General features: G+C 50.2%; 1 protein-coding gene and 1 long non-coding RNA gene across 3 annotated transcripts; both read left to right on the top strand.

The window, feature by feature from the left end:
- Nucleotides 1–7,633: 7,633 nt before the first annotated feature.
- On the top strand, nt 7,634–11,262 carry LOC149915590 (uncharacterized). The gene is made up of 3 exons (XR_016471980.1): nt 7,634–7,843; nt 10,301–10,528; nt 11,090–11,262. It is a non-coding gene; the product is annotated as an uncharacterized LOC149915590 (long non-coding RNA).
- A 7,798-nt stretch (nt 11,263–19,060) lies between these two features.
- Nucleotides 19,061–25,228, top strand: SLC32A1 (solute carrier family 32 member 1). 2 transcript variants are annotated; one of them, XM_090152349.1, is made up of 3 exons: nt 19,061–19,170; nt 21,616–22,385; nt 23,102–25,228. In XM_090152349.1, exons 2-3 carry the CDS (start codon nt 22,008–22,010, stop codon nt 24,287–24,289), a joined length of 1,566 nt encoding a protein of 521 aa, XP_090008475.1. In that variant the 5' UTR covers nt 19,061–19,170; nt 21,616–22,007; the 3' UTR covers nt 24,290–25,228. The 2 variants fall into 2 exon arrangements, with proteins under 2 accessions (XP_090008475.1, XP_031459019.1); XM_031603159.2 differs by lacking the exon at nt 19,061–19,170 and adding an exon at nt 19,233–19,390.
- Nucleotides 25,229–26,275: the final 1,047 nt, after the last annotated feature.

Here is a 26,275-nt window from a genome sequence, read left to right as displayed (position 1 = left end):
GGCTTGGGGACTCTTTTTCCTGATTTTATTGACAGTGGAGGGTTTGGAATGCTTTGCAGGACCGAGGGGCTGGCTGGGTTCCATCTCTGTCTCTTTTGTGGGTGGTGAGCAGGAGGTGAGCTTGCTGATGCAGAGGAGAAGTGTTATTCCTTGTGCTGGCCAAAGCCTTTCCCCAGCTCCCCATGTTCTCAGTGTCAGCAGCGCAGAGCTGGTGGCCCTGCAGGACTAAGGCATGAATGGTTTGAGTTGTGGCTTCCCTTGAAAAACTCAGAAATACCAAGGAAAAGGAAAAGGGAAGGAAGCAGAGCTGAGAATAACTGCATGCCCAGCAGCACTGGTGCCAAGCAGGGGAGCCGTGGGCTGGGATGGGCAAGTGGAAGGGCTGAGTTTTGTTTCTGATTATAAACGTCATTGCAAGCCTGAAAGTATCTCTCTCCCTCTGAGCATCTCTGATAACATTGTAGAATAGGATAAAAATATTACTTTGGTGCATTTTCGTCTGAACAGTTTATAAAATCTCTTGCAGAAGAGTGTGGGGGGCATTATACGAAGGGGCATTATGTTTGGTTGGATTTTCTAGGCTGGAATAACACACAATAACTGTACAATGCCCTCTGAAGAAAGCTACCTGGAAATCACCACCCTGAGCTCTGAACAGTGATGCTTAATTTTACTGCAAAATTTCACACTAAAGTGATTTTTCTTTTAAGTGGCTGACAATCAAATCTGTATAGGTCCCATACATTATCTATGTCCTATGTAAACCTCCAGCCAGTTCATGAGTGCTGTTTTGTTTTAAAACTAATTATTGATTTTTATGAAATCCATGTCCTGCTATCGATAATGTAGGGTGAGGCAGTGCAAAATTGATGATGTTCTCAAGAACAAACTTAAGGGCTTTTAAACAGTTAGGGTTGTAAGCAATAGCTTAATTACAAACTAAATTACCATTCATATTGATTTGGGCTTAAAACTGGGGGACGCTTCTCTCCATTCAGAGCAAAACAATTGTCTGTAGGGATGAGACTATCTTGGTGACGAGATTTATTTAGTAGGCTCAGGGCGCTTTGCACAGATTTCAGAACCACTCAGCATCACAAGCTGTTCTCTCTGGGAGATCTTTCCCTGTTCCTCATCCTCAGCCCTACGAGCTTTGAGCTGGGAATTGTGCTATCAGCTGCCTGCAGGGCTCTGCTCCTGGCTTATCTCCCCAACACACACAGCGTGCTGCCAACCACTCCTCAGCTCCCAGCCTCGAGGTCTCCCAGAAACATCAACAGCATCCATGCTGTCCTCCTGGTTTCTTTCCCTTTCATATTATGGGGGTGGGGTGGGGGAAAGCATCCTTTACTGTCTGTAATTTCCCCAATCTTAAAATGTGCAGTGTTGCCTAATGTGCTCATTGTGTGTCTACACAGCTGTTTAGCTGCACCTTATTTTTAATCATAGAATTACTTAAATTCAGTGTTATGGGGCACACAGCTGTCTGCTCTGCCTCCTGTCATCAAGGTGAGGTATACACACACCATAGCACTGGTGCTGCTCCAGCCTGCCCTGGTCACTGCTGTGGTTTTTTCATTTTTTGGTGGCCACTCCTATTTCTTCTGCTGCTCTGGCTGCCTTTACCTGGGCCACTAATGTCATAGCTGTCATCACAGTGCCAAAATATGGCAAGAATGGAATGGGGAGCAGGAGGAGACTGGGTCCTGGGACTGGAGGAGATGTCAAGGCAGCATTTGGCTGATGAACACAAGCACTTGTGTGAGGTTGCTGTGATTTTACTGAAAAACTGCGTGATGTGGACAGGGTGAACTGCTAGCTCTAAGCTCTGTGCAGTTTTGAATGTCCTTAAAGGAGGAAGAATACTTGGAATTCGGAAGGGCCAGGCTGAGGTGCACAGAAAAGGTGCAGTGCAGCAATGGCACCCCCACAGAAGGATGAGGCAGTGGCATCTCCTCTTTCTTATGGGTCCCCTATGCCTGGTTCCTATGAAATTTTTGTGGCAACGAAACATGTCTCTGTGGCAGTGTGTCCACAGTGAGGGTGAGGTGATTGTGCTGAAGCCCAGCCTCCTCCTGTCTGGTCTTCTCAATGCAAGCAGTCGAGGCCAGAGGCACCGTACTTCTCTTTTCACAGTTGTTCTGCTGTAATTTTTTTTTTTTTTTCAAGAACCAGTCATGTGTGAAATCAGGCAAAGGTTAAATTACAAAGCTCTCTTAGCCAGGCAAAAATGTGACCCTCAGCCTGGGGCAGGGGTGTCTGACCTGCATTGCTGTGTGCCTTGTTAGGCTCTGTTTTCCAGAGATGAACACTCGGACACTGTGACCCCAGGTTGCTCCTTGCTGTGAGGTTTTAGCCCAGATGTGTGCGTGTGATCCCCTCCACCGTGGTAACACGTTCCATCAAACTTTTGGCTGTCGAAAAGAAGCTGCTTTGTGCACTTTTACACCAGGAGAAAGCTCCTGTGTCTCCAGAGGGAGCAGGAGTTGTTAGATGTCCCTTTGGGTTTATGCAACTGCAGGTGAACAAATGGATTCTTGCACGTGTTTGTAGGGCGTATACTTGACTCATGACACGGCCACGAGTGTTGACTGATGGCCTCTGCTTTGTGGGGGAATTGCAGAAATTTAACATCAATTACATACACTCAGCCACACTGCAATTTACACAAACGCAGCCTGAAGGCATTTTGCTGCCAGCACGCTGGGTGGCAGCTCTGCTTGGGTGTGCTGAGTGGACCTGGGACTGAAATAACACACAAAGCAACACAGAGTGCTAAAAAGAAGTGAAGCTGCAGTAAAGCCAGCTGTCACCTTGCAGCTGCATCCATCTGTGGGGTCCCACGGCCCGGCCAGGCCTGCAGGGCCCTGTGCCCACTGACCCAGGGAGGGAGCCGTGAGGGAGAGGAGTTTGCTTGTGTTGTCAGCAGGGACGGTGCTTAGATACAGCAGAGGGTTTTGTAGCAATGGTTGCCTTCTGTGAAGTCTTCTGTTATTAATTTTTCCTTGTGGCAAACCTCTCTTCTACATCTGCTGTGGTTTTCTCATCCCTATGTGGATGCTGCATGCTCTGTGTTGCAGTCCTTTGTGTGGTGATAAAGGCAGCAGTTTCTCTACCCAATCCTTCTGAGTTTCCCTTGTGTTTTTGGGAATGTTTCCGATCATATCTCTGTGTGATTTTAGATTTGTAGTTAAGGAGGAAAATTGCGAAAGGTCCAACATTGTTTCAGTCTCAAGTATCTGCTGAAACACAGCTCTGATGGGCTGTATCTTGGCAGTAACATCTGTCTTTCCTATTCCTTCTGGGCACACCTGACCACCTGATACATTCACAAAATAAATATATAGGTAATCGGGCCCCACATGGTATTACAGAACAGCTCCAAGCCTCTTGGAGTCCTCACACCAATTTTTAAGGTCACCTCAAGTTCTGGTCCAGGAGCTGAGGCTGAAAGATGGGCAGTGACTTACTGCCTTCTGGCTGCCAAATTAAAAGTCAGGGTCCCAAAGGAAGCAGAACTTAGGGCACGTCAAAGCTGCCAACACCTGAGGTGAATTTTGGAAGAAAGCTCAGCTGACCTTCTTTTCTGTTCTGCAGGCTGCTCATTTCTCTGGTGTCTGTACAACATAAGCCCCCGCAGACAGAAAACAATCTTTGCTTCCACATCAGGACTCAGATAAACAAAGGCATCGTCGCCTACCCCTAGAGAGGCCAGGGTGTAATTGAGGTTATTAGCTCTGCCATTCTTCAGACAGCAGAGTGGGCTGGCAGGGGGCCGAGCCCACCCCCTCCAGCAGCATCCCAGCTGCTCCAGCCGTGGCTGCGTTGCATGGCTCTGCACTGTCACTTCTCCACACACTGGGAGCTTTGGAGATGGTAGCTCATCCAGTGCAAAACAAAATGAAACTTCAGTGATTGCAAAATATTCCCCTTTTCCACCCAGTTGCCCTCAAGAGGAAGCTTTGTAGGCTGGTGGCTGCCAGTGTGATTGTCGTGCAAGGGGATGCCTCCTGCTTGTTTTACTAGGGCTGTTTGGCCATAGAAAGGGCAGAAAAACTGAATAGCTATTTTAATCACTGGATTAATTTTAGATTGCTTTTTAATGGCAATGGATATCAAAGGGATCATTGGTTCTGCTCTGTAGTGACTTATAGAGGTGACTGGGTTGGGATGGGTCTGCTGACACTGGTGCCTGAATGAAGCATTCTGGGGCTGTTGCCAGTGCTTCCAGACCAAACCTGGGTGTGATGGGAGAGCCCTGAGCACCAGGGGAGCTCCACTGCAGGGTCCTATCTTAGAGCACAAGCATAGCCTTGAGCCGGGCTGCTCAGTGCGTGGTCCTGATTGAATTTCTTGTTATTCTCTGATTTTGCCCTTGGGCAAAATGTGTTGCTGTAACACACTGTGTTTGTGTTCCCTCAAGCATAGTGCTGAACCACTGCCTTGCACTTCAGCTGCTCCAGAGACCGCAATGCTGGAACACCTCCGAGCCATTCTCCTGGTCGTGTTTGTGACCTGTTAGATCACTGTTAAATAACTGATTTGGAGACAATGGATTAAGCCATACATCAATAACAAAGCAGTGTGTCTATCAAGAGAGGGAACCATGGGATGAGATGACTGGAGAGGCGTTTCAGCCCTCACAGGGTTTAACGCTGCAGGACCTGCTCCCCATGGCAGAGCTCTGCAGCAACCTTCCACCTGTGAGCTCCTCGCAGACTGTCCAATTCCAGCACTTGATAAGGTCAGCATTGATAACAGACCTTGCCCTGCTTGCATTTCCTTGCTGGAAAGGCTTAAGCCTGCGGCATCCCCACCCAGGAGGGGTTGGAGCCCCATGAGGGGTCGGTTTGGTTCTGGTGTTGGTCTCACGGTTATGAGGGACCAAAGCCACACCTGTGGCACAGCATAATTTTGGGACAGCTGCAAGTGGAGTTGCAGGGATAGCAGAGGATAACCCATCCCACAGCCTCTCCTCACCTGGTGCATTTGGACACGCTTTGGGGCAGCGGTTCAGTGTTCTGTGGTGTTCCCTACATGACAAACAAGAGCTTCTTCCTCCTGTGCTTGCTCACAATCAGGAGACAAAGCTGCAGTCACTGTTTTTATCTGCCCCTGTAGCTTGATAGACTAACGTCACGCTTCTGGCTGCTGTAATTTGATGAGGAACGTGTGGTATTGGTGTCTAGAAATCAGAATGGTGGGTGCTTTACAAACATCTCAGTGTCTAAAAATAGCTGCAGTGCTGCTCAGGCATTTCAAGCAGAAGAACATGCAATGAAAGTCCAGCAATGCTTGAGGGAATAGCAGACTTTCCATTTAAGGCAGTATTATTTAATTGGATAATCTGATTAAATATATAGGTTATGTGAGGACTTGATTCCAACTCCCTTTAGAAACTGCTGCATACATGATGTGAAAATGGCGTAACAGCCAACTGCATGCCAGGGAGAATGGCAGTAAATGCTATTCTTGATGCAATTGCTCTGGCGAATCGGAGGCAGATGCGTTCTGATGCTATTTGGATAAAGGGCTCTCCACACAAATAGCTTTATGAACTGCTGTGAATTGTCCTTTCCCAAAGTAACTGATTAAATCTGAGTCATCAGACTTGAATTTGCCGTGTTTTCTTTATCCTTTTATTTATTCACTGGGATTATGTGCCAAATGTACTCCTGTGATGACGCTGCAATGGACCTAGCTGAAAGCCACAGAGGTTGCTGTTTGATCCCTGTTTTGGCAGCAGAAGTGCCCTGCTCCTGTGAGTTAAGCACGCTGAATATATTTGCCCCGCTGCTCTCCTGTCCCTAAGCAAGGGCTTTGCCATACCCTGTGGTTGTGCTTTATTAGCATAGCTTAATGGCCGGCTATAAATAGAAATGCAGGGAGGTGCAGATGGAGACCTTACTGCCTGGATCCCCGCCTGTGGTCGGTCTCTATTTTTTTTCTCTCTCTCTCTTTTCCACAGCGATAAATAGTTAAAAGGCAATTACAATGTTAATTTGTCGTGTTAATGTGCTGCAGCAGGAAGCGAGGGAACGCGCGGGCGGCCGCAGGACCCGTCGGTTCCCATTAACCAGCCTGGCTGCCGGGGGAGTTCTGTGCTGTGCGGAGACACGGCCGGCGTGTTATCGAGTCTGACACTGCAAACGATGCAATCACGGTCAAGTGTCCCAGAAGGACCACGGTGCTGAATAAAGATAAAGCCACTCAGCTCTTTCTTTCTTTGCTGAGGTCATTGGGAAGGGAAGGATATCATTAGCCCAGCAATGAATCTCACTCCTGAGGCTTCTCTTTTTGGGTTTCTCTACTACAACTTCTTTTTTGCCCTGTGAGGGCTGTGCTGGGATGGGGCTGGTGCCCAGTCTGTGGCCTCATCCCCAGGGGGAGGCACTGTGACCTTGAGGTGAGCATCTGCCTGCTGTGCCACGTCGCTCCTCTGCAGCTTGTTGCTGCCAGATGTGGTCCTTTGCAAGTCTTGTGAGCATCCTGTGCTTCTCAGCATCCATTGGGATGCCCTGTCCTCACAGAATCACAGAATGGTCAGGGTAGGAGGGGACCTCAAGGACCATGAATCTCCAATCCCCCTGCCACATGCAGGGCCACCAACCTCCTCATTTAATGCTAGACCAGGCTGCAAAGAGCCCCATCCAACCTGGCCTTGAACACCTCCAGGGATGGGGCATCCACAGCCTCTCTGGGCAGCTGTTCCAGCACCTCACCACTCTCTCTCTCTCCCTCATCTGTCCTCACCACAGAGCCAAATGGAGACATGGAGGCAGCGTCAGGGCTTGGATGCTTTGGACAGGCAAGGTTTGCTCAGCCCTGTCTGGCCAAGGAGAGTTCCAGTGCCCTTTGCAGGGCTCTTGGTGACTCCTGGGCTCCATCAGCAGCCATAAAATGTCTGCACCCCAAAGCCAAAGATCCCCATTTTCTTCGTGTCACATCCCAGCTTTCCTCCCCAGGAAGGTTATGAGGCTGTGACAATTCCTCTTGCCTTTCTGTGAAGGCATTGGCTGAGGATGAAGAAGAACAGCTCTACAGGTTGGTGACTTGCTGTAGGACATTACTGTCTTGTAGCCAGAGGATGGCTGGGCACTGCCAGGCTTTAAATGTTTGGTGAGAATTAGGAGAGCTCCCCTGGCATTGCCTGTCTCCAGTGCTCCCTTGCGTAGTGGGGTTTATTGGAAGAATTTACAGCAGAATTTTAACTGAGCTGGGTATTAATATGAGATTTGCAAACCTAGATGAGGGCAAACAGCAATGCTCAGGTAAAACCCCAAGCTGTATGTTGAAACCTGAAATATTATTCTTAGTTTCAGTATGGAGCAGCACCCAGCTGATCTCTTCATTGCTTGTAGGCTGCTTTTGTTGTGTTTTAGCATCCTACTCTGAGCACATGAGAACTGTAATGTTTCAGAGTGCCAGCACCTGAGCCCAAATCATGGCTTTTGGCTCACACGTTTGTTTTCTTTCCCTGTCCTTATTAATGGAATAAACTTGCAGTACTCCATGTAGAGTGGTCAGGCACTGGAATGGGCTGCCAGGGAGGTGGTGGAGTCACCGACCCTGGAGGTGTTCAAGGAATGTTTGGATTTTGTGTTGAGGGATATGGTTTAGTGAGAGCTATTGGTGATAGGTGGATGGTCGGACTGGATGATCTTGTAGGTCTTTTCCAACCTTGGTGTTTCTGTGATTTCTGTGATTCTGTAATTGCTTGAATGGTAAAACAGCCTTAATCAAATGTTTTTTGGTCAGGATGCACAGAAGAAACCAGCCTGCAAACCAGATGACTCAGTACTGAAAGAAGCATCCCTTTTACAGAAGGAGCTAACCTTCTGAGGTATTAAAACTCATTAGCCTCTCCCATTTAGGGAAGAAAAAAAAGGCTTTTAAACATCAATTTAGAATCCATTTGCAAGCTCTCTCAAGGCCTTTTATTGCCACTTAGATCCAATGAGAGTTCTCACTAATAAACAGCCCAAAAGTGCAGAAAAGCAGTTATGGTCTGTGTGGGAAATGGAATTTCTGATTTATTTATTTATTTGAACTAAAATGAATATTGGTTTATTATATTAGCAATTGACAATAAAACATCTTTCGGGGTTCCTGTGAAAAGGACAGAGAGAGAATTACCAAATGCCAAAGTCCCAAAGGACAAAAGGCACATTCCTGCTCCTCGCAGCCCTGGCCCAGCACTGTGCTCCCCAGAGAGGCACAAAAATAAATATGATTAAGCTGAAGATTATTTATTTTCATAGAAAATCATAGAATCACAGCACAGTCTGGGTTGGCAGTGTAGCTCTTTAACCACCTGTAGATGCACAGGTGCTCTTCTTTCCCTGTTCTGTGACTTGATGTTCTGAGACCAAGTTGCTCAGGGGTCCAATGCCCCAAGAATGCAGATACTGCTAATTGAGTTTGGATTTTGAACGTAACAGTCGTTTAATAATGCTAAATTCCACTTAAAATCTGGTGTGTCTTGAGTTGAGTGTATAACAAAGAGCTGTACTCCATTGTTATGGTGGGGATAATGTTGCCATGTCCTCCTCAATTAAAAAAAAAAAATGTTGCTATTTATTTACTCATTAGATATTAGTCTTTCCATGTGTAGGAGACAGGAGGAAAAGGTGTGTCGGTAGGAAAACTGTATTCTGGATTTGCTTAGAGATGCTGAATTAAGGCTCTGAGGCATAAAATCAGCTCTGATGCCTTTGGTTGCCTATGGGCCTCCATTTGTGATGGTCATGAAGCTCTTTGAATACCTGTGTATTTTCTTAGCAAGAAGGTTGTGCTGGACTTTGGCACCTTTGTGGAAGCCAGTAGGCAATGGGCTGGTGTGAATGTGAAAGGTGAATTTGTTTAAAAAGCAATAGTAAAGACTGTCTATGTCTCACTGGCTCTGCAGGAGTAGGATTTGCTCCTCAAAAATAAATAAACAAATGAATATACATATATATATAGCCCAAAGAAGAAGGGCAGAGTAAGTAGGAACATCAACACAACGTTCCTGCTTTACAAAGGTGATGTACTGAGATGCCTCCACATACTTTCTCTTTCCTCTTATTGCCCGTTGTTGGGACAACTTGGGCTCTGCCCACTTTATCACCCAAACTCAGCTCATTCCCAGTGCTGGATCTGTCTGGGGCTGTTCTGTATGGAGTTAAGAGACCCAAGTTGGGTGTAAGTTAAGATCCAACAGGGAAATGCCATCTTGTTTGTGGTCTCAATGAAAACAGTGACTGCAGTGCAGTGCCAACATCTTCATGGAGGCAAGGCCATGCTGGGCTCACACCTGCACCACTGCTTGCCCTTTAGTTGAATGGACAAAAACAAGGATCAAACTGTGATGTTGCTTTTACATATCTTCACAATAACGTCCTGCTTATGGGTAGTATATCAACGTAATTGTAAGGTCCATCATTTGCAAATGATGATTATTTTATTTTTCTTCACGTAGATTTAAATACTCTGCTGTATTTGCCAAAAGAGACAGATTGTTCCCCCCTTGGCACTCTGTGGTGCCACGCAGCTGGTGTGGATTTTAATATCATCATCCTCAATTTAAAAAGATTAAGCCAATTTTAGACAAGAAATAAAAAAGGATTTTTCACCCCCCCCCCCCCCCCTTAAGATGTTATAAATAGGAAAACATCATCAACAAACTCCGTCACTGTGCAGGAGCCTAATTTCTTCCTCTCCACTGGGATCTGGTGTATTTTTCAGCCTCTGTCATTAATTGTGCTGTATTGTGTGCATTTTCTGCTTCACTAGTTAGTCAGATAGGCAGCAAATGGAGTCAGCTCTAGGTCATGGAACACAAAAAGCCAACTCCTGCTGTCTCCCAATCAGGTAGAGATATTGAATTGAGCTTCACGTAATTGAAAACATTAGCAGGCTGGAAAATAAGCCAATTCTTAAACACAGGGAAAAAAAAAAATAGGAGAAAGTCTGAAATTCCTGATGGAGCTGATCCAACTCCCACTGAAAGCTACAGAAATTCTCCCATCTATTGTGATGGGATTAGGTTGAGGTGACTGGAAGGAGGTGCTGAGCGCACAATGATATAGCACAAATAAAATAAAATTCCCCCCAAACCAGAGAAGAAAATAAGGTTTAGTATTCCTATATTTTTTTGTATAGACATGCTGAGGCAAGGGGGAAAAATAAAAAGGGTTTTGAATGTTCTTATTTTTAAACTGGATGATTGTGACTTTTCCTTATCCTCAAATAGAGTTCATTGATGCATTTTATTTATCCTATTCTGAGCTTTTTCTTTTCTTTTCATTTCTTTTTCCAGCTTGATGCCCAGAACTTGCTTGTAGTCTATTTCCAACGAAGGGATTTCTGCAGGGCAGACAATGTCCCCTGTTCCATGGTGGGCACTCCCATAGCTGTGGGCTTCTGACTGACATCTGCACCTCCAGCTCCTCCCAGAGTCACAGCTTCACCCTGGGCTGCCAGACCAGACCTGGATGCCAGACCCCCATTGCAGGGCTTTTTTAAAGCTTATTCCTAATAACCTTGGGTGAGTAGATAAATATTTTGATGCCTTTATGTGCGTAGGGTATACCTTTAGCATAGTTGTCCATCTTTTCTCACTTTTTTGGCTTTGTGGTTTGAGCTCACTCTGGCTGTAGGAGTGTGCAGAGGAAGAGGCTAGAATGCTTCAGAATGCTCTGCTTCTTATTTACAACACAACACCGTTATAGGAGGAAGCCAGAGACTGCAGCTGAGGCCAAGCGCATCCTGCTGGTAGGGCAGGAAAGCAGCAGCTCCCAGCTGCTCTACAGGAAGCATCTCCAGGTGCCTTCATACAGACTCATTCCTGGTGTTAAAATACAGGGCAGGAGGAAACAGGGAGGGAAAGAGGCTCAATTTTCTGTGCAGACAAATATTCTTCTGGGATAACTATAGCATTTCTTCCCATTGAGCACCGTGCAGCATTCAGCATAACCTTGCACTTTACACTGCAGCGTGCAAATATCAGGACTCTGTGCCTGGCCTCCTCTGTGCCGTGACACCACCAGCCAACACGTGCATTTTAATTAGAATTAATTTGCATGTGCTTTCTTCCAAATCTCCTTAGATCTGAGGAATGCAGAAGAACCGTTGTGGCTGTGCAAAGCGTGTAAGGAAAGGAGCTGTACAAGGGTACGTGGTGGAGCGTCCCTTATCGGGTGGCAGTGCTGGCAGATGCATCCTCAGGGACTTGTGTTGGGAATGGCAGGAGCAATGACGTGCGCTGAGCAGAGGAGATAAGGCGAGGAATAATTCCTCATTGCCTCCTGCTGCTTTGGGTTTGCTATCTTACATCATCACACCCCCTGCTCTGTGTATGCGGAGTGTTCGGCGCTCCGGCCCCACAATGCCTGTGCAGCATATCAGCAGCACAGCAAAATGTCTTAGGTTTGGTGCTCTGAATCTGCTCAGCTCCACGGCTCTGAAAGGGGTGAGTGTCAGCTTGCTGCTCTGCGTTATTGGCCCCAGAAGAGTGATAGGATTCTCTGAACAAAGAGCCACCGGGGTGCACGTGGATGGATGTGGATGAGTGGCTGCAGCTCCTACCCAGCAGCAGATCAGTGCTCCAGAAGGAACCCAGAGGAGAAAGGAACAACTCTTTCCCTGGGGAAAAGTGCAACGGAGTCTATTCACTGTATTTATATATGTAGCAGTTTCTTGTTGGTACAGGGCATACCCATACCCCTTTTAAAGGACAATCCATTTCGTTACAGCTCGGGCAATATAGTTGTTTCTTCCAAAGCACAGTGCTCTGCAGCAGAGTGCCCACTTCACAACCTCACGTTGTAGTGGGTTGTAAATTCAAAGCTGATGAAATCAATGTGAGGTGTTAAATGCAGTAAAACACAGCTTTGGATTTTACTCATCGTCTCTCTAGAGCCCACCTCGGAGCTGCATTCCCATTTCTGACAGCTAACTGCTGGGGGGGAGAAGAGGGAAGCACAGCTATTATGAAGGTAAATATATTTAATGCTGTTGACGACGCAAGCAAAAATCCCTCATCTGTGGCGATGCAGAGGGCAGATGGGAACATCTGAAAATAGCTTCATGGGATTCTGTTACTGCTGCACACCTCACTGCTGCCTAGCACTGGTTGTGCAGCCACGTGGGCTGTGAGGATCACAGAGAAACAGCTGTTAGCAAGTCACCTTCATTAGGTTTCAGAGTAAACACCACATGGGGGTGAATAAGGTCATTCACACTGCTCAGGGAATAGTGGAAGGTGTTGATTTTAGGCTCTGTAAAGATTTCAGGAAGGTGAAAATGACTCTGTCCTAACCAGGCTGCATGCTTCTGCTCCTGGTGCTGGGGCACGGCAGCAGCTGAGATCTCACAGCTCTGTGCATGCAATGCCTGTGTTGTGATCTGCTGGGATTGTGGTGGATGGCTCCTGGCTCCAGCCCTGTGCTTCTATAGCTGGTAAAGCCTTTGTGTACCCCCCTGCTCCGTGGGTAGCTGTGTCACCTTCTGAAACAGGCTGCCTTGTATTCCAGGCCATGTAAGCTACATGCAGGACTAAAATCTTAGGCTGATGCTTACACTTGAAAATATGAGGTTAAATAATGCTTTTCAGTGCTGTCACCAGAACATGGGGTTGGAGCCTGGCAAATTTTGTTTGTGTGTGTTCTCACACTGGCAGAATGAATTTGTTGCTCATTGAAAATCAAAAGAAACTACCCAAGAATAACAAGGAACTGGGGAAAGGAAAAAAAAGAGAAAAGAGAGAGAGAGAAAGAAATACAGATTTTGTTCATAAGATACAACTTTAATTCTTATAAAGCCTTGGATGAGATGCAAGAAGTGCAAATATTTGCTCTGCCTCTGACCTTCTCAGGCAAATAGTGCATCAGGCCCTGGCGGACTGCAGGCATCACACTGCAGGGAAGTGAGAAGTCAGCGAGCAGCAGCTGATTGCTGCAGGAATCCTGTGAATTCCCTGAGTTCCAGCACAGGGAGAGGCTCTTATGTGGATGGATGTACCCACATGGGCTTTAGGTGTTGAGCCCCATCTGTCCCAATGAGACATGCCCTCCCTGCACAGTTGAGAGACCATTGAGTCTGCTGGCACCTGCCTTGCCTCCATAAGAAACCTCCCTTATCAAACCTCTTTAAATCTAAGAAGTAATTATTATGCTTAAAGGGCTTTAATGGCAGTATGGGGTCAGCCCCAGATGCACAGCCAATAGGGAGGACTGGGCACCACGGATGGGCTTGCCACCATTACAACAGAGTTGCAGAGATATTTGCAAAATGAGGTCACAATGCATAGCTCTCGAAGAATAGGAAGGTCTTTTGTACAAATTCTTAAATAGTTGCCCTCCTACTCAGATTTACTGTAAACTTTACAAAGCTCGGTAGGAAAACATTCCCTGGGTTAATAGTTTTTTATTTTTGTACAGTCATCCATCACTGCTGCTGGGGAGAGATTTGTTTTCAATGCAAGTCTAGAAATGAAATTTTAACACCTTGAGCTGTCCCATCACTACTACAGAGAATCCTTTTTGATGTTTTGAGCTGAGAAATGACCTCTTAACAAACATTGGCAGCATGTCCTATTGCTTTGCTCTAGGCAGCTGGTGCTGGCCTGCCCGTGGGTGCAATGTGCTGCTGTCACGCAAGGGATGGAACCCATTGGAGCTGGGCAGGGTGAGAATGGCTCTGGGTTTACCCACCGCCTTGGGAAGTGATGGTATCCCTGATACATGACTGATGGGTTAGAAGGACACGTGTCACCACAGCTCCTGGTTCCTCACTGCATCCCTTCCTTGTCCCCCAAGCACCCCAATATCAAGTCGGCATCCCCATTGCAGGCAGCTGACTGTCTCCATAATGATGCCATTCATGACTAATCTTCCAGGATTAGAAATGAACTGTGGCTGCTGCAGCTTCCACCTTTGCCGCATAGCAACGAGAGTGGAAAGTCAATTAATTACCTTCTCACTGGAATCCGGGGGCCCTTTCGTCCCCGGCTCAGCCATGTGTGTAATGGGAAGAGAGCGCGGCAGGCTGCGGCTGGCCGGCGGGGAATTGCATGACAGAGTGAAAGATGAGCTCGAGGACAGGAGAGGGAGGGCATGGGGGAAATCCTACAGGTTCATTTAAAAAGTAAGAGGCCACTGATTAGCCAATTATTGGCTCATTTCCCCTCTTTTGGCACCAGTGACAGCTCCATGGACGCCTCTGAGGGCAACACCTGAGCTCCAGAAGCAAACATGACTTGGTTGGAGCACTGGCCCTGCTCACAGCTGGGCCTTCCAGAAGTTTCTTCCCAAAGCGTTGCTCTTTTTTGGGTTGCCATCACCTCTGACAACCTCCGCTCGCTTGCTTTCAGAGATGGTTTCACAGCAACCATTTTATTTTTCTTCTGGGTTGTTTTTGATGGGCAGAGTTAATGGAAAAAATGTTTTATGATTTTCCTAAAAAAGATTTACTGATGAGTACAAACAGAACTGAGGAACCATGGGTGACGATCTGAACCAACACTAGGTTTTACTCAGAGCAAGAGCAGGTGCATCTCCTATGGCTTGTCTGGGACATAGGGACTTACAGTGAGTAGGAGTCCTTGAACAGAGTCCCAGTCTGAGTCAATCTGGAGAAATGAAGGAAGGTCAGTTTGTCAGATCCAGCAGCTTCAGACGTCTCTGTGGTTGCCTGTTAGAGAGTCAATTCATGTTGTCCTCCACCTGTCTGCCTTAGCAGTGCCCCTCAGGTTGGGAGCAGGGATGTCGTGAGTGACACCTGGGATGGGAAAGTGGCTGTGGGAGGGGAACAAGTCCTGAGGGTCTTAGAATCACAGAACCACAAGACAGGAGAGACTCGCAAGGACCATGGAGTCCAACTCCCTGCTCCACATGTGACCACCCAAACCCTATGGCTGTGAGCTGTGTCTCAGTACTCCCTGTTCTGTGCCATGCCCACCACCCTCTGGGGCAGAATCTTTCCCTCATACCCAGCCTGACACAGCTTCTATCCAGAGCCAGCCCCAATGCACATTTAATGAATACATTAATCCTAAGATGGAGCATTTCAGCACAGGAACAAAGTTCCTGAGTGTTGGCCCTGTGCTCACTTGGCACATCCTCACCTTCCCCAGGCTCACAGTGCTCTGTTCTCAGGTGCTCCAGAAGTGGCAGTAACTTTCAGTCTCACTGCTAATTGATCCCATCCTTGATTTACATGTGTGCAGGGGAGCTAATCACACATTTACCTTCCCTGCTGGCTTTTTTTCTGAGATTTTATGCTCTCCAAATTTCTTTTTTTTTTCTTTTTTTTTTTTTAATAAATCAAATTAGCTAAATTGCTTAAGAAGCACTTTTCTATTAAAAGAAGATACTGCTATGGTGCCTGAAGGTTTACTATGAGAACTGTCTTTTTAATAGTAACACTTTGAGGTTATGAACTGCTGTCTTCTCTTCAAAGTTTAAGGGTTTTGTGCCTGCTTAGTGTCCCCCTGAGAAATGAATATTCCAGGATGCACTTGCAGAGGTCTAAACCAAGTTACAAATGACTGAAAAGTCATAAATATGGCTAAAAGAGTGGTTCTGGAGTGTGGAGTGAGTGGCTGCCTCCTGCTTGCCAGTGAAGCTGCGGGAAGAGCAGAAATGCTGCTTTAGTGCATGGGGAGCACTGCAGGGTGCTGTGTGGTCACTGTTTCGCTGGGATCTTTGCTGGGTTGGTAGTTTGTAATGGTAGAATAGAGTCTATGTGAGAGAGAAGAGAATGAAAATATATCCCACAAGATGATGATGATGATTATGGTTTTCAGGCTGGAAGAGAAGGGCATTTAGAAAGGAATCAGCCTTGGGGTTCAGCCCTTTTTGTCCTGGTGATGTAGACCTGAGTGTCTGCACACAACAGGGTGTTGAACTGCAGCTCTGGGCAGAGGAGAGGTGGGTCCTCCCCACACCTGGGTGAGGACACAGCTGACCATGCTGGCCCAGCAATCCTGATCTGAAGCGCTGATAGAAGAACTTGGATGGAGTGTTTTAGAGGCTCTACAGAAAGGTTCCATGTGGGCTCTAAGCAGTGAGCCCCAGTGAGTGCACCCTGAGTCAGCAGGGAGCGCCTGCAGTACGGCGTGCTGCTCTGCTGTGTGGGCATGCAGCAATGGGTGAAGACTCCAAACTGCTCATTTCTCCGTGCCGTGAAGGAAATAGGTGGTTCTCTACTGCCTGAGTTGGACACATAACTACATTCCCTGTATTTATCCCCAGTCAGATGCAGGCAGGCTGGTTCTGTGTGTGCTGAGCCCTGTTTTGGCTGCTGGAAGCCTGCTAGCCTCACTTCTGCACTCACCAGTGTTGCACCATGTTTTGCTCCTTGCTTTTCCTTTGACACCACAGTGCCTTTGCACGGCGCCTTACAATGTTGGCTGCATCCTTTACATGGCTGTATTTTTGGCCTCTAGAAGAACAGAACTCATGGCATCAGCACACAGAGACTGCAGATCTGGAAACAGCAGGGGGTGCAGAGCTGTGCTCAGAGCCGCAATTCACCACCAACACCTCTCCCTGCATGGCTTTGGTGCACCCTGTGCCATCCCAGAACCCCAAGCGAGGTCCTGCTAAGGGAAAGCACAGAAGCTTGTGCCCACTGCTGTCCTGTGGTGCCCTTGGCTGAATCACCAGCAATATGAGAGCAGGGGGCTGGGCTGTGTGCTCCCAGCGCGCGGGTCGGGCTGTGCCGGAGGTGCTGCAGGAGCTGAGGGCACTGTGCTGTGTGCTTGCTGTGCCTATTGCAGCAGTGGGCATGAAATGGAGAGGGAAAATGAGCAGATGGGGGTTGGACCCTGCTGACGTTGAGCCCCAAAGGCAAAAGGCTGCTAGAGCCATGCTCTGCTCAGCTGCGCAGCTCTAAAATAGCATGAATTAAAAAATAAAGAAAATAAAGCATACACTGAGCACGTGACTGAGCCCTGATTTGTGTAAAACAACCAGGAAATAAAATCCCCAAGAGAGCTTAACTTCATGCTGGAGGAAAACAGCTGATCTGGGAGCAGGGATTGTGATCATTTCTTCTGGAAAACAGCTCTGACTCTGCAGCTGTAGGAGAGAAATGCTTTGTACATGAAAATTGAAATGAAAATCTTGGCATGTATGAGGGATGCTTTTCCTGGTTCCTAATCGTTTCCTACGCAACCCCTCAGCTCATACACACACGTATTGAATTTGACAGTGATGAAGTTTATCTGTTTTGTCAATGGAAATGCAGTTAAGCTCGTGGGAACAATACAGTTTGTAAAGTGGGAATTCGACATTGCAGGTAACCAAGGACTTTCATTTCATTTTTATGACAGCAATAAAGGCAAACCCTGGGCTAAATTTAATTCCAATTAATTGGAAGCATTGTTAAGGAGGTGTTGTGGTCAAATGATAGCCAGTGTTTGGTCTATAGATGTGACTGCTGATCGGGGCTGGGCTGGGAAGTGCAAATCACAGAAATCCCTGCACAGCCACCTCCCACAGTACAGATCAGAAAGCTATTTCATAAATAGTGAGCTTGGAGTCTTGCTAAGTAAAGGCTAAAGAACCCTTTACTTTGTTTTTATGGATTGTTCAGGTGAGTTTTCCCCTGGGCACAGTCCCAAGCCATGCTCACTGGTGATGCCCATATCCCAGCCCCTCATTTCTTTGTTTGACATCTCTCCAATTTAGTCAGCCATTTTGTGTTCAGTTAAAATAAAAACAAATAAAAACAAAAAACAAAAAAACAACCAAAAAAAACCACGATTAAATGAGGAGGACACATCCATCGTGGGCAACCTCCCAGAGATGCTATTTTGGGATTTTATTCCCTTGTGCTCACCTTACTGCAGAGCACAGTAATTCTGCCTACAGATGTCTGTGACTTGAAACCCATCCTGTGAACGGATGCAGCCTCACCATCAGGACCCCAAATATGAAGTGAAAATCACTGGAAGCAAGTGCAGCTCCTACCCACGGGCTTCTGTGTTGTGCCCTGAGTGCTGATGGAGTTCAGGAGGGAGCAACGTGGGGCAGAGCTGTTCTCTCGGTGCCACGGGGCTGCTCTGGAGGCTCAGGTCTCTGTGCTGCAGCATCCTCTCTCCCTCCCCACCACCCCACAGCCACCACTGCGTTTCCTTCCTTATCCTCCCGAAAGTCCCCGAGCTATTAAGTAGGTCACGAGAGCTGGTCCCCATCCAGCAGTTTGTCTAATTGCCTTTTTATAGTCGCACCGTGCCGCTCTTCATTATGCTGTCAGTGCTGCGGGCGGACGGGGCGGGGAGTGAGCGGAGCTGGGGGCGATGGCTGCGGGCGAGGGGAGCGCGTCGGGCTGCGGCCATTGCTTTGCCAAGTGCACACGGGTGGATCTGGGAGAGGATGCGGCCGAGGAAGGCTTTGGTAGGGTTAAGTTCCTTCCCCTGGCCTTCTCCCTTCTCCTTGCTGTGCTGAGACGCCCAGCAGCAGCTCTTGGGGGTTTGTATGGAGTTTTGAGCCACTCCACAGAGGAAGGGATGCGGGGATTGGGGCACTGCACCCAGCTCAGGACCTGCGTGGGCTGTGAGCGCAGCGGAGCGGGGTGAGGCTGAGCATGCAGGGATTGCTTTCGATCCCTTTCTTTCTTATGGCTGTTTCAGACGTGGTTTGCAATGCTGTGTTTGAGGAAGCGCACTGAAAAGCCATAGGAATGAAATGCTTTGAGGTGCGGGGGCCTGGCCCGGGGAGCAGCCCGGGTGATTGCGCTGCCGTGGTGCTCCGCAGCTCGGAGAGGGGCTGGCACCGAGGTCTGCAAAAGCACAGCCTGCTTAAAGCTCAGCCTTTCTGCCTTCCTCAAACGGTTTTTAAGCATGAGGAGCTCTGTTCCCTTCACTTTGTTAATCAGAAATCCCAGCCCCAACCCCTGAGCCTGCTCTGTGCAGATAAGGCAGCATCTTTCCTCCATCTGCACCTCCTGCAGCCGGGGGATCCGGGCGGGCTGCTCCCCCGGGGCTGCTCCTCGAGCGGTGCCGGGACCCCCCACCCCTCCCTTCTGCGGGGGGAGCAACGCCCGAAGCCCCCAGCGCCAGGCAGAGGGAGCGCCCTGCAGCCGCAGAGCAGGGGCTGCAGCTCGGTGCTGTGCTCTCTCCTTTTAGCTCCATCTGAGAAGATTTGCGGCTCAAACGCTCCCCCGAGACCCGCTAACCTTTGGGTAAGGGTTGGCTACGCGATCTTGCTTGGGTTAAATAGGAATTAGGGGGGGCACAGGAGAGACGCGTCTGCAGCCCCGCACCCCCCATCCCTGCATCCTCCATCCCCGCAGCCCCCATCCCCGCATCCTTCCATTTCCCCATCCCCGCATCTCCCCACCCCACGTACCCCATTCCTCCCAGTCCCGCTCCCGGCGGAGCAGCGCGTTGCGAGCAGCAGAGGTAAATGCCCCGATCCTCCTCTCCATCTCTCCGTACCTCTCTTTTTCTTCTCTTCCTCTGCCTCTCTCCTCCTTTTCCTTCCTTTTTCTCTTTTTATTTCCCTTCCTTTCGCTGTGTTCTTTCCCCATTTTCAGCCGCCGACAGAAGTTCGGGGTGATTTTTATTTCCAGGAGCCGCCGAACAAAATCTCCTTCTCCCACCTTCGGACGCGGAGCAGCGATCGGGGCTGCCCTGGCTGCGGTCCCCACGGCGGTCCCACGGGACAGGGGGGGCTCAGCGATGCCCCAGAAGCGGGGGGGAATTTGGGAGTCGAGGAAGAGCCCGCATCCCTCCTGTGCCCGCAGCGTTGAGCCCGCCGGCACCCCTCACCCCCCCATTTATCTCGGCAGGTGTATGCCGGGGCTGTGAGGGTGTTTGTGGGGGTACCGCTGTATCCAAACAGCGGCACGAAGCCCCGTGCTCCCGCCCAGAAGCATCTTCCCCCGGGCTGGCGCTGCCTGGGGACACGTTTGTCCCGCACCGGACCGGGGTCATTTTCAGGCTCCGGTGGAGTTTTTCGGTGTTTTTAATAATGATGATCATCATTATTTAAATGATGTTTCTAAATAGGCTTCCCGAGCCCGACGCACCACGCAGCTCCGCACCGTGCGGGGCCTCAGCGGTGCAGGGCCGGGGCTCTGCGGGGCGAGAGATGGGGAGGAGGGGGAAAATGCCTCAATGCCCCCGCAGCACGCCGCGATTTGGGCGGATTTTCGTTGTTTCCTCCCTGACGCCCTCTGCGGCCCCCGAACATCGATCTCCTTCGCGTCTGTTGCAATGAACTTATCGCAGGTTAAATAAGAAATCGTAATAATAATAACGAAAATTTTTTAAAAATCGTTGCATGAACCCCGAGGTGTTCATCCGCGCATTTGATGGTTCGGGTTTTCTTTTGTTGTTGTTTTTTTTTTTTCTTTTTTTTTTTTTTCTTTGTTTCTCGACCTATTTGTGCACTGATTTGTGTTAATCCCCGCCCCGGCGCAGTGCGATTCCCATTGGGGTCGGGCCCGGAGGGTAACGGCGACCGAAAGACCCCCGTGGGGCGCAGCCTCGCTGCGGCGACGGCTCTTTTTGACGCATTTCATCCGCTTTGCACCTAAGTCCCCTCCTGCTTCCGTCAGAAGGAAAATAAATAAATAAAATAAAATAAAATAAGGGGGGGTTGGGGGGACGGCGGTATTTGAGGCGTTTTCTGGAAGCTCCGCTCCGTGCCGCACCCCAACCGCAGCCCTCCCCTTTTTCCCCTCCACCCCCATCCCAAAGAACGGCATCAGGAAATCATTCAGCGTTGTGTTTTCCGTTGTCTGTAGTAAAATAAAAATGCTCGTTGTAACCTCCGAAAAGCAGCGAACCAAACAGGCGCTCCCCCCACCTCCACTTCGGGAACGTCTATTATTGTTATTATTATTATTATTTTTCTCCTGAACCACAGAACCTCGGCGATCCCCACGCAGTGCCGCAGCGCTGCTGTTTCCCACCGGTCCCGAACCCCAAATGCTGTCGCTCCCCCCGCGCCTCCCCGCACGGATCTCCCGTGGCCGTTATGCGGGCTGCGCACCTCGGGGACAATTAAACAAAGAAAATTAGCGGAGGGCTTTTCAGTTCAATATAAGTATGGGCGTTCAGGGGATCAGAACGGAAAAATGGATTTTTACGAGGAAAAATGGGAAGTGACTCCGTCAGACGGAGCGGAGCCCGAGAAAAGCCTCGGTGCCGCTCACGGAGCGGCGCGGGGCAGAGCGAAGCCCGGGCGCGGAGCGGAGCAGAGCGGGACCAACAGCCGTCGGTGCTGCCGCTGCGTTCCCGAGGCGGTGCTTCTCCCGCTGCCCCCGGACTCCGAGGGGGGTGCGAGGGGTTTTGGGTAGAAAAACGACAAGGGAGGGGCTGCGAGGAGGCGAAATTCGTTGAGAATCTGTCGAGAGCCGCCTGTCCGCTCCTTCAGTGGAGCCGTTTTTCTTCTGATGCTCGGTTCGCGGGGGGGAAGGGGCTGGAAGCGGGGCTGCGAGGCTGCGGGTCAGGGGTTGCGGGGGGCTGCGGGGCCGGGGGGAGCCGCGCTGCGGCGCTGCTGGCGGGACCCGGCGGGCGTGGGTGTCACCGTGCCGGGGGGGGGAGGCTGGGCTTGGCCGGGGCCGCTGGTACCTCCCCCAGAAATGCAGCAATCCTCTCCCCTCTCTTCTCTCCGCGAGGTGGGCGCACTGCGATGGAGACGCGGCTCTCTCTGCCAGGGGTTTGCGCCGGCCGCCCGCTGACAGCCGTCGGTTGGTGACAGCCGCAGACCTGTGACCACCGCAGCCCGGCGACAGCCGCCGTCCGGGAGGAACCGGCGGAAAGGAGCGGAGCGGCGCGGAGCGGGGCGGGAGGGCCCGCGGCTTCCCGCAGCGGTGGCATGCCCCAGGGCAGCCCGCAGCGCAGCCGCTCGCCTTGCGCTCGGGAGCGGAGGTAGCGGCTCGGCAGAGCCTCCCGCAGCCGCCGCCGCCGTCGCTCTTCTCCTGGCGCCGAGGTCCCGGCCTCCGCCTCGCCGCCCGCCCGCCCCGTCGGGTCTCTGCGTCTCCACGGCCCTCCGAGCCCGACAGCCGCCATGGCCACGCTCCTCCGCAGCAAGCTGTCCAACGTGGCCACCTCGGTGTCCAACAAGTCCCAGGCGAAGATGAGCGGCATGTTCGCCAGGATGGGCTTCCAGGCGGCCACCGACGAGGAGGCGGTGGGCTTCGCTCACTGCGACGACCTGGACATGGAACACCGGCAGGGGCTGCAGATGGACATCCTCAAGTCCGAAGGCGGTGAGGAGGGCGGCGAGCAGCCTCTGGAGGGGGACATCCACTACCAGCGGGACGGCACCGGGCCGCTGCCGCCCTCCGCCTCCAAGGACGCGGGGGTCTGTTCCGAGCTGTCCGGGCAGGGCAAGCCCAAGATCACGGCGTGGGAGGCGGGCTGGAACGTCACCAACGCCATCCAGGTACGGCCGGGCACCCGTTGCCACTTGCGCCGGGATGCGAGCCCCGATCCGAGCCCCGACCCCAGCCCCGCTCCCATCTCTGGGCTCAGCCCTTGTCCCCTTCAGCAGTGTTGGGGTGCAATACCCTTCGGCAGAAAAAGAAAGGAAAAAAGAAAGGGGAAAAAAAAAAGAGAGAGAGAGAGAAAGCAGGGGAAAATGGGAAAAAAAAAGAAAAATGGGAGAAAGAGGGGGAAAAAAAAAAAAAGGAAACAATAATCTCCTCCCTTTCCCCAAATTGGAAACAAAACATCCGTATTGCTTTGCCCTGCCTGCCCCAACGGCAGCATGCGGGAGGTGGGATGTGCTGTGGGGGGGTCTGTGCTGGTCCCCCCCATGTTAGGATGGATGGCACTGCAGGGTGATGGGTTCTTGGTGCACGGAGGGTGCTGGGAACACACAGGGTGGAGATTTGGATAAAAGCTGGGTGGCAGAGCTGTGCTTGCTTGCTGTGGGTGCTCCGGGGTGCGATGCTGCGGGTGTGCATGGGTGTGATGGCGTGGGTGGCATGATGGAGAGAGAAGGGTGTGCGTGTCATCGTGACCACACGGTGTGACTGTGGGGCTGTGGGCTGTGCCATTGGTGTCACTGCATGTGGTTGAGGCAGTGGGTGTGCGCCTGCTCACTGCCTGGCCCCTCCATCAGGAGAGCAACACGGTTTCCATTTTGTCTCTTTCCAGGGGATGTTTGTGCTGGGCCTGCCCTATGCTATCCTTCATGGTGGATACCTAGGACTCTTTTTAATAATTTTCGCCGCGGTGGTTTGCTGCTACACTGGGAAAATCCTTATTGCCTGTCTTTACGAAGAGAATGAGGATGGGGAGATAGTCAGGGTGAGAGACTCCTATGTGGACATAGCAAACGCGTGCTGCGCGCCCCGCTTCCCCACGCTGGGAGGCAGAATTGTGAATGTGGCTCAGATCATTGAACTGGTCATGACCTGCATCCTCTACGTGGTTGTCAGTGGGAACCTGATGTACAACAGCTTCCCTAACCTGCCCGTATCCCAGAAGTCGTGGTCCATTATTGCCACAGCCGTTCTCCTGCCTTGCGCGTTCTTGAAGAACCTGAAGGCAGTCTCCAAGTTCAGCTTGCTCTGCACACTGGCCCACTTTGTCATCAACATCTTGGTGATAGCCTACTGCCTCTCCCGGGCACGTGACTGGGCGTGGGACAAGGTCAAGTTCTACATCGATGTGAAGAAGTTTCCCATCTCCATTGGCATCATTGTCTTCAGCTACACCTCTCAGATCTTTCTGCCTTCCCTGGAGGGGAACATGCAGAACCCCAAGGAGTTCCATTGCATGATGAACTGGACACACATAGCAGCTTGCATCCTTAAGGGACTCTTTGCCTTGGTCGCCTATTTGACCTGGGCTGACGAGACCAAGGAGGTCATCACAGACAACTTGCCATCCACCATTAGGGCAGTAGTCAACATTTTCTTGGTGGCCAAAGCCTTGCTCTCCTACCCCTTGCCGTTTTTTGCAGCTGTGGAGGTCCTGGAGCGATCCCTTTTCCAGGATGGAAACAGGGCATTCTTCCCCAACTGCTACGGGGGTGATGGGCGGCTCAAGTCCTGGGGGCTCACCCTCAGGTGTGCCCTGGTGGTGTTCACCCTGCTCATGGCTATCTATGTCCCACACTTTGCCCTCTTGATGGGTCTCACTGGGAGCCTCACAGGTGCGGGTCTCTGCTTCCTGCTCCCCAGTCTTTTCCACCTCAAGCTCTTGTGGAGGAAGCTCTTGTGGCACCACGTCTTCTTTGACGTCGCCATTTTCGTTATAGGAGGGATCTGCAGTGTCTCCGGGTTCATCCACTCTTTAGAAGGCCTCATAGAGGCATTTAGAACCAATGCTGAAGACTAAGGAGGGGCCAGAGCTGGTGGCAGTACGAGAATAGCGTCGAACATCCGCATAGCCCTGAGATTCTGCGTCCCTTCAAGGAGGAGTCATTACTTTCGTTACATGCATCCAACAAATTCTACGTTATAGAACCTGCAAATTAAATGAAATCAGAAGAGATGAAAACGCGTGCCCTGCCATCTTTTTAAATAAGCTAAGATTTAAAATATAGATATATATTTATTTTTTTGTTCTTTCAAATATTTGGAAGGAAAATCCATGGTGCCCCACCCCAACCTCCTCACCAGTTGCCTGAAGCTCAGCCCCACGAATGAACCATCGGGAAAGGATGACAGCTCCCAGCACTGCCCGCAGATCTGCAGTGCAGTGCTGCAGGAGGTGCCGACCCGATGGGATTGTGTTTACAGATGGAAGCAGACGGGCTGCAGGTGCTGGGAGCAGCAACATTCCTTTACATACACCACGAGACAGACGTAGATGAGACCTAGATTGTAGGAATAGGAATAGCCCAGCAACCCACGCTCCGGCCTTTGGCCGGTGCTGCAGTCATCTGCAATGTTTACACTGTAGTCACATCGATGTCAGACTGCTTAATTCTTCCATCCGGATTGACACGAGGAATGGCGCTTCCCATTGATTACATTTTGCCTCTGGTTGAACTCACAGACCTGGAGTCCACTTCTCAGTGATTTTTTTTTTGTTGTTGTTTGTTTGTTTCATTTTAAGAATTATTTCTGAATAATGAAAAGAAAAAAATATATATTGTTGGATTTGACATCGTTCAGGATACAGAAACAAAACCAAGACAAAACTCATTCTGTGCAATCTACCAGATCTGTGGAGCTGTTTCCAATGTATGTGTGGTGTAATTGTGGTAAATAAGATGAAAAATGTATATCAGAAAACAAAAGTCTATCTTTAACATATAATGTGGTACATAAATATATCAAACAATAAAGAGAAAACATATCTGAGGAGCTGGCCTGCTTCGTTGGGCTGGGCAGGGGCAGGGGGAGGGTTGGGGCACCAGGTTTGTGGGGAAGGGGAAGGGGAGGGGGCCAGTCCCCAAATCCCTTACAACCAAAGGTAGAGAAGAGGGAAACAAAATGAAATACGGGACTTGGAGGAGCCCTGGCTTGAGCTGAGCTCCCAATACCCTTCCCATGGGTTGTGCCCAGCACTGGGATAGCCATGGCAGGAGGGCTGGGGTCTGCAGCATAACAGCACACCGCCACACACAGCTGTGCTTCACATCTGCTTTGCTCCCTGCAGCTCCAGGGCCCTTCTCTCACTGCATTCCCTGTTGGGATCGCACTGTGCTCTGTCCTTGTGGGATGTGGGATGCTCATGGGCTGACGCAGCCCTTTGTTTTGTATTTGTTAGGGGCCAAAGGGCTGCTGTTAGGGGCACAAGCTGACGTAAGCTGCGGGAAGTGCTGTATTATTCTGGGAGCCCCCCTGGGCTTTGTCTTGCTGTCAGTTCTGCTCAAGCGCTTCCCTCTGTGCTTCCATCGGGTAATGCATGAGCAGCTCACAGAGTGAGCCCAGGCTCTGTCCTCCCAGCATGGCTGTGGTGGTACCGTGGTGCCGGCAGCCCCCACCTGCCCAGCACACATCTCAGTGCTGTGCTAGCAGCAGTGACTGCACGTGGATTCGGCTCTGCTGGGGATGTGCAGCCTTTCAGCAAGAGATGCAACGGGCTGAGCAAAACGAAGCCCAGAATAGTAGCAGAAATGGAAGAAAAGGATGGAAAAGGATGATCTCCATTCCAGGTGGCTTCTGACTGCAGATATGTAGCTTCTGGTCACGTGCTGCAACATTCTCCAGACCTTCTCATTCCAAAAATGAATGGCACAAAGGCCTTATCTGCACCAGGAGGGGACAGGTTTTCCTACTGCTCTGTGTCTTTGCAGCCCCATGCATAGGGCACCCCTATTTGGGTTGGTTCCCTAATACATAATGGCAATACCAAATCCTTGTCCTCGTGGCC

Source organism: Phasianus colchicus, chromosome 17 (assembly GCF_987193195.1).
Source record: "Phasianus colchicus chromosome 17, bPhaCol1.hap1.1, whole genome shotgun sequence".
In the NCBI taxonomy this organism is placed as follows: domain Eukaryota; kingdom Metazoa; phylum Chordata; class Aves; order Galliformes; family Phasianidae; genus Phasianus; species Phasianus colchicus.
Note: the sequence above shows the minus strand (reverse complement) of the source record. Positions and strands in the feature narration are given on the sequence as shown.